The 7,381-nt window shown below is 55.2% G+C and overlaps 1 protein-coding gene across 1 annotated transcript; it reads right to left on the bottom strand.

The window, feature by feature from the left end:
- Positions 1-3,000: 3,000 nt before the first annotated feature.
- On the bottom strand, positions 3,001-6,367 carry NRL (neural retina leucine zipper). The gene is given in 4 exon segments (XM_007180597.1): positions 3,001-3,029; positions 3,032-3,332; positions 4,269-4,676; positions 6,304-6,367. Coding segments are annotated over 3 exon segments (711 nt in total). The 5' UTR covers positions 4,650-4,676; positions 6,304-6,367.
- Positions 6,368-7,381: the final 1,014 nt, after the last annotated feature.

The raw sequence follows: 7,381 nt of genomic DNA on the forward strand, positions 1-7,381 counted from the left end.
TGAGGACCAGCACCTTTTGAATTCTGAGCCAGAGCTCCCCAGACAGCCTGGTGGCTCTGCAGTTTCACCCCAACTATGTGCCAGTGAGATCTGAGGAGTCCCTACCGTCAACTCCCAACCCCAGAGGGGCCCAGGCCCCCTGGGGGTTAATTACCAGAGATAGAGGGGTAATAAGGGGCTGTCAAGGGGGCAAGTTGATGCCCTCTTAAGGTGTCTTCAGAGAAGCTCAGCTGAGCCCCCCAGGGGCTGAACTCCAGCCCTCACACAGCTGTGAGGCAGCCTGAGAAGGGGCGGGGGGGATGGGGTGCGGGACTGAAGCAGGGCAGCAGGTCTGCTAGTGAATTATGAATACAGAGGGGGTATCTAAGGTCTTTGCAGCCTGGTTTTCCTGGTGTGTGAATGTGTGTGTGTACGTGTGTGTGTGTGTGTGTGTGTGTTCATGTTCTGCATATCCCTGACTCTCCAGAGTATGGCCTTTAGTGGTTCAGAAGTCCAGCTGTGTACTTTGTTGTTTTTTTTTTTTTTTTTGGCCGCAACTTGCGGCTTGTGGGATCTTAGCTCCTTGACCAAGGATTGAACCCGGGCCCCCGCAGTGAAAGCTCTGAGTCCTAACCACTGGACCGCCAGGGAACTCCCTGTGTACTCTTAATAACATTGACAACAATAGCAAACATTGCCATTTAGCATGTGTGAAGCTTTGTACTTAGTGTGTTTTAAATGCGTTCACTCTCACTAGGTAGTTACCATTATTTTCCCCATTTTCCTGACAAAGCAAATGAAGCTTGATTGAAGCTCACCCATGGTCAAAGAAGAACTGATAAGCCTGGAACTTGAGTGGAGGCCCATCTGACTAAAGGGCCCACATTTTATCATGAGTGTGCAACTTCTGTTTGAGGTGAATCCATGTGACCCTCAGCTTGTGACCCAAGTGTGTGTAAACATGGCCCGGTTGTGTGTACGGGTGTAGGTGCGTATGGATGGGCATCTCTGCCCCTATGTGTGCCGTGCAGAGCCTCAGCCAGTTAAGGAAGGCAGGCAAGAGCAGTAGTGGGTCTGGATCACAGCTGTAGAGAGCAGGTGAAGATCTGAGGGATATCCAGAGTGAGGGAAGAAGAGCTGGGCTCCTAGAAGGACCTTCCCTGCCCCAGCCTCTCCCTTCAACGATGCACGTGGAAGGGAATGGAGGAGGAGAGGCTAAAGGTGCCGTGAGCCACTCAGAGAGAGGAGCCAGAGCCAAAGAGGGTGGCCAGTAGCCAGCAGTGGGAAAGGGAGAGAAGAGAAAGAAATCCTGGTGGAGATAGAGGAGAGGACTCCCATGGCAGGCTCCTGAGGGGAGGAGGGACGAGCTCAGCTAGAGGAGGGGGAGGAGGGAACAAGAATGGGGATGGGAAGAGACAGCTGGGGAGGGGGTGGGTAGAGGGGGCAGAAAGGAAGAGAGACATATGGGAGTCTCTTCCCCCACACCCAACTCCTTCTCCCCATTTATTATTTCCCTTAGAGGACCTACAATAGAGGCTGCTCCCAGGTAACTGCTCCCAGCCCAATGCCTCTGTTCTGCCCAGAGCCCCCGCCCACTCTCTCTGTAGGCTGCTGAACTAGAGGGCTGGGTTACCATGGCAACTGTGAGCCGCCAGGATAGCCACAGGCAGGCCTGGCCGGGTCACTACTGTTCCCGGGCTTCTATGCAGTGGAGGTGGGAGGGGGAGGCTCCATCTGGCCCAATCCCCGCCCCTCCCCCCCATTTTCATTGGGGCTTCAGAACTGAGATGCTCCACTCCGCCCAGGTGGGGGCTATCCAGCCTCTCTCCTTCTCCCTCTCCCTCTCCCTCTCTCTCTCTTTCTCTCTGTCATACACACACACACACACAGGCCTGGAGCAAGGATATAGAATAAACACTTCTTAAATTGCAAGAACATCTAGCCAATAGCGTACAGTTGTGCCTAGACTTCAAGTTTAATTCACAAAAGCTGCATTCTCTCAGCTCCTTGTCAGGCTGGGGAAAGTCTCACCTCAGCCCTCAGAGAGACAGGAGGGAGCAGGGGCACCCTATGCAGGTCTGGAGGCCAAGGCAGCATGGAGGGAGCAACAGAGGACCAGTGCATGGGCCTATGCTGCAGTCAGGAAGCTGGAGCAGGACAGAAAGTCCCTTTGGTGAGGCTGAATTCGGGGCTTCTTGGGGAGACCATTGGGGCTCCCACACTAAGGAGAGGCCAGAACTGGAAAGGTGTCAGAAGTCATCCAATCCAAATGAGGATTAGATGAGGTAATCGAGACCCAGGGAGCAAGTGATTTGCTCAAGGTGACCATGAGGTATCCTGTGGCAGAGCTGAGACTAGCACCCCTGGCTTCAGACTACTGCCCAGGGTTCTCTCCCAGTCCACACCAACCACCCCCAGAGCTCCTCAGGCCTTTGCTGCTCTGGGCCCTGCAGGCCACGGGCTTTCTTCAAGAAAGCCTCTTGAATAGAGTTCCTGGTCTGTCTTGATATGGGGAATTGAAATCTTGAAAATGCAGTAGTCCTAAAATGGGGAGGTTACAAGCCTTGGAATGAAAACATAGCCTCATTGCTAATTACCACCTTAGTGCACTACAGGTTGAAAACCTTGAATTAAAATCTAAGCTGAGCCGGGAGCTGCACCATTCCCTTACCTCCCATTCACTGTGCATCATCCACACCTCCTTGCGCCCCGCCCCCCGCCCAGTGCCTCGCACTGACCCCTGCAGACTTCAGTGACCTGGTCATGTAGAGTGGGGCAGAAGGTGAAGGGTTTCTGTGAACGTCCTGCGTGAGGGAAGGGGACCCCTCTTCCAGAAAATGACCGGCATCTAACCTCGGAGCATGCCTTGAGGGTCCAGGAAGTTTGGGGATGTTTGTGTGGTCATCCAAAGGAGTGTCTGGCACCAGAAGGCGCTCAGTAACCATCTAGTGAATGGTACAGCCGCCTCCCGGGTGGTGTGCGCCACCCGCCCACCGACTCCACCACTCCGCGGCCAGTGGCTCAGAGGAAGAAGTGGGCGTGGCCTCCGGCCCTGGGCCGCTCGGGGCCAGCCGGTCACAGCGAGCCTTGTAGAGGTCGCGCTCCCTGGCCAGGCGGGTCACCTCGGCCCGCAGCGCGTCCAGCTGGGCGGCCAGGCGGGCGCGCTCGGCCTCCAGCCCGCGCCGCTGTTGTAGCCGCTTGGAGCGACAGGCCTGCGCGTACCCGCGGTTCTTCAGCGTGCGGCGCCTCTGCTTCAGCCGCAGCGCCTCGTCGCGCCCACAGCCCCGCAGCTGCCGGTTTAGCTCCCGCACAGACATCGACACCAACTCCGCGTCCGAAAACCGCTCGGCCAGCTGCAGAGGGAACGGGCAGGGCCTGAGTCAGCGCCGGCTCCCGCCCTGCTCCAAGCTCGGGTGGCCCCGCCCACCAGGCCCCGCCCCCGGGAATGCTCCGCCCCCGGCTCCCACCTTTACCTGAATGTGCGCCTTCCCCTGAATCTGTCCCGCAGTCTAGATCCCGTTCCAGGTCCCAACACGCCCTCCCCTGCCCCGCATCCCCGCCATGGGTCCCTGACCCCTTTGGGTGGTCCCCGCGTGTCCCACCCACCGTCGGGCGAGCCAGTCGCGCCCCTGAACCCCACATTGACCTAGAGGGGTCATGAGCATCCAGCTCCTGGCCCACGTGTGTCCCGTGGGCTCGGGCCAGACAGACCCTTCCCCTCCAACACACCTCGCTCCCCTGTCCTGAAGGCTGCAACCCTGTGACCCTCAAAGGATTTGGATTACATCTTAATGCCCTCAACACTCCTGTCTGTGTCTATAATTAATAGGATGAGTCCCAATCCTTCCTGAGAAGGTTGGGGGCTGGGGCAGCACGAAGTCTTGAAAAGGCCAACTTCGTTCCGGTTCCCACAGTCTCAGCTCTGCTCAATTCCACGCACAACCCTTTCCGTGGTTCCCCAGACTGAGTATCTATGTACCTCCCTTAATCAACCATTCCTGACGCCCTTTAATTCTCAGCTCTCCCCTTTTGGTCGATCCTCTTCTAACCTTGTCTTCTCCCTCTTCCTCCTGATTCAGGCTACTCATTTCTCTCTATTTGGAAAAAAGAAAACAAGAAGGGCCAGAAAATAGTTGTCTCTACCTGATATCTTTTAAAAGTCCTTCTTCCCTTCTCCTGTCCTCTACCCCTTTCCCAGTCGGTAACCCTCTCTGGGGACTCTCCTTCCTCTCTGGGCTGGCCTCCTCCTTCACCCTGCCCTCCCTCGGACCAGCTCGCTGATCACTCACCTGGGCATGCTGGGCTCCGGTCTCCTCTGGGCTCCCTGGGTAGTAGGGGTGGGACCCTTCAACAGGGACTGGGCCTTGACCCTGCAGCAGCTCCACGGCCTCCTCAGGACTCAGCCCCAGCACCTCCCCAGCCCCCAATTGCTGTTGCAGGGTGGCCAGCCAGTACAGCTCCTCCAGGCCTGGCCGGGTGCCCTCGGTGGCCCCCACCGTGCCTGGCTCACTGAAGGTGGGTGATGGAGGCACTGAGCTGTAGGGTGTGGAGCCCAGTGAGGCTGTCGGGGGGCCAGATCGCCCCTCCAAGGGTTCCCGCTTTACCTCGAACTTCATCAAGTCAAAGTCATTGACATATTCCATGGCCAGGGGACTGGGAGGCAGTGCCATTCTGGGGCTGGATTAGGAGGGGTGCACCTGCAAAAAAGAGGACAGGTTTGGAGCACCTGGAGGCTGCCTGCCAGCCTCCTTGACCAAAATCCGCTTCCCCCAAAGCCCAAGCGCCCTGGGGACAGAGTTCTGGAAAGCTGGGGTGATGGCGCAGCCTGTTCCCTGCACAGTCACCTCCGGGCTGAGGGACAACTTCTTAGGTGGCAGGGGCTCCTGACCAGGGGGAAAGCAGCTTAAAGCCTGAATGAAGAAGAGGATAGCAGAGCCTCTGGCCCACTGGTGCCTCTGGGATCTACGAAAAACAAGAAGACTGTGGCAGCACTCCCAACTCTAGTGCTGGGACATGCTGAGCATCTCTGTCATCTCAAGAGGCATCATTTCATTTCCAAGCAATTAAAAAGTGTTGCTTAATTAACTGTGACAGAGTATGTGTATATTTTAGGGCAATGGAAAGGCACATATGCTGTGGATTTTAAAATAGATGGATAACATGCTGTAATCTCTCTCTCAGAACACGCAGGCCAATGCCTTGCACATAGTAGACCCTCAATGCACATTCATTCTATGGATTAATCGATGAATCCCTTTTCTAGAAGCAAGAGACTTTTCAAGGAAAACAAGAAAGGCCCCAGAATCAGTTCTAGAAAGATCAGGACAGAGTGGTGACCATCTTTCCCCAAGGCTAATTTCTCCAAGGTAAACCAACCGAGACTGGTTTTCCTCCTTCCATCCAGGACCTGCGATGTTGTATGAACTTGATCAGGTCACCTTCCCCTTCTGACCCTCGTTTCCCCTTCTGTTCAAGGAAGGTAGTTGGACTTTAGCATTTCTCAGAGAGTGTTCTGTGAAACATGAAGTCTGAGAAATATCCAAGAAGGGGTCTGTGCGCAGATCATTCTGAGAAATGCTGCCTCCCATCCCTGTGAACCTCTTGCAGGTTCACAGAGCACCGCAGCATAGTAATCTGAGAAGTCCTTCGGTAAACCATCTGTTCAACTTCAAGAGTGTCCCAAACTTATGTCACCCAGGAACCCTCCTCCCTGTTATCAACCACGGAGCATGTGCCCACCTGAGTCACCTCTGGCTAGGTGACCTCAGAGAGCCTTCCCAGCCTGGAAGTCCCAAGCTTGAGCCCAACTCCCAGTTCCAACAGCCCCAGGAGGGACAAGGCAGAAAGTGCTCATCCCCAGGGCTTAGAGTTTGGCTCTATCTCGATGTCCAAACCTAGGTAACCCACTTTCCAACCACATCTCAGGCCCCCAGGCTCTGCCCAGAGAGGTGGCAGGAGGGACAAGTCCTCTCTCTCTTCCTGTCCCAGGTGTTGCCCTATGTATTGAGCCCCTCACCCTTGAGAAGGCAGAGGGGATGGGAACAAAAACACAGATTGAAGGAATTGATCTTTGGCAGGGAGGAGAAGGTGAGACATAGAGAGAGGTGTCCAGAAAGAACTGGATGAAAAGCTAAGTGAGGAGGGCTGTTTATCTTTCTGATGTGATAGCAGTGAGGGACATAAAGCCAGTCAGGGTGGGAGTAGAGCAGGGGACAGAAGTGTGAAGATTCCTGAAAACAAACAACGGAAAGCAGACAGCAGGTGTCAGAGGAGGGGGCTCTAGGTGAGAGGCCTGGCACCCAAGTAGGCCTCAGACATACTCACTTTAGGGATGGCAGAGATGATTGGCCAGTGTCAAAGCCAGGCAGGCACAGCTTCCCCAGAGACTGGAGGCCCCATTGAGCAGGGCCTGGTGCCTCTGTGCTCAGAACAAGGGGCTGTGGGCAGGGCACAGAGCCCACTGGGTACTCTTAAAGGGCCAGCTCTCTGAGGTCATCCATGGTTTTCAGGCCTCCAACCAATGAGGTAAGGGGATCATTTGCATATCTCATTGGCCTGAGGGGTTGCAGGAAATGAGAGGAGAGGACAAGTCTGCCTGTTCTCAAGGAAGGGAAGGGGGCATCTTCCCCAACAAAGCACCTCACTGATGGTCTGACTCACTGTTCTCAGTTCCCCAGTACAGAGTGCCACACTGGCCCCCGCCGGCACCCTCATGAGGACACAACCCTCAGTCCTTGGTGACTGAAAGCCCGGGACTGGAAAAGAGGGCCAGACAAGCTTCCAGCACCTTTACCCTCCAAGGCTCCGCAGCATCCTGTGGGTGTTTTAGGGGAGTATAAGCTCTCCCAAGCCCACTCTCACCTGGCCTGTTGGGTCTGTTTCCTGTTTTCAGGAACGCTCACATTTCTGCTCCCTGCTTCACTCCCACCTTATCTGGCCTCATGTCCCTCACAGTTATGGCATCAGAAAGATAAACAACCCTCCAGGACTTGCCCATCCTAGTCTCAGACTCTCCAACTCCTGCGGACCCAGCCCCAGGACAGGCAGGCCAGGTTGGGAGCAGGAACGGAAGAGGGAATGAGGAACCCTTTTCCTTCCTTCCAGGACACCTCGGGACACTGAAATCCAATCACCACCAATCCGTCAGAGACACTTTTGTAACTGTCCTCATTTGCCCTCTGCTTCCCCTCACCTTTTCCATGTGTGTGTCTCTGTCCCTCTTTCTTCCTCTCTCACTCCTCCTGGTTCCCAGATGGCTGGGGGGTGACCTACATTTTCAGCCTAATCCCCTAACACTTCTTAGAGCTATCATCCCCAAGTAGAAGTTGGAACAGAGATACTAGGAATTAGCCAAGGAGATGTTTAAACCTGTCTGAAGCTGTTTAAATAGGGTCTGTACTAG

Source organism: Balaenoptera acutorostrata, chromosome 3, assembly GCF_949987535.1.
Source record: "Balaenoptera acutorostrata chromosome 3, mBalAcu1.1, whole genome shotgun sequence".
Lineage (NCBI taxonomy): Eukaryota > Metazoa > Chordata > Mammalia > Artiodactyla > Balaenopteridae > Balaenoptera > Balaenoptera acutorostrata.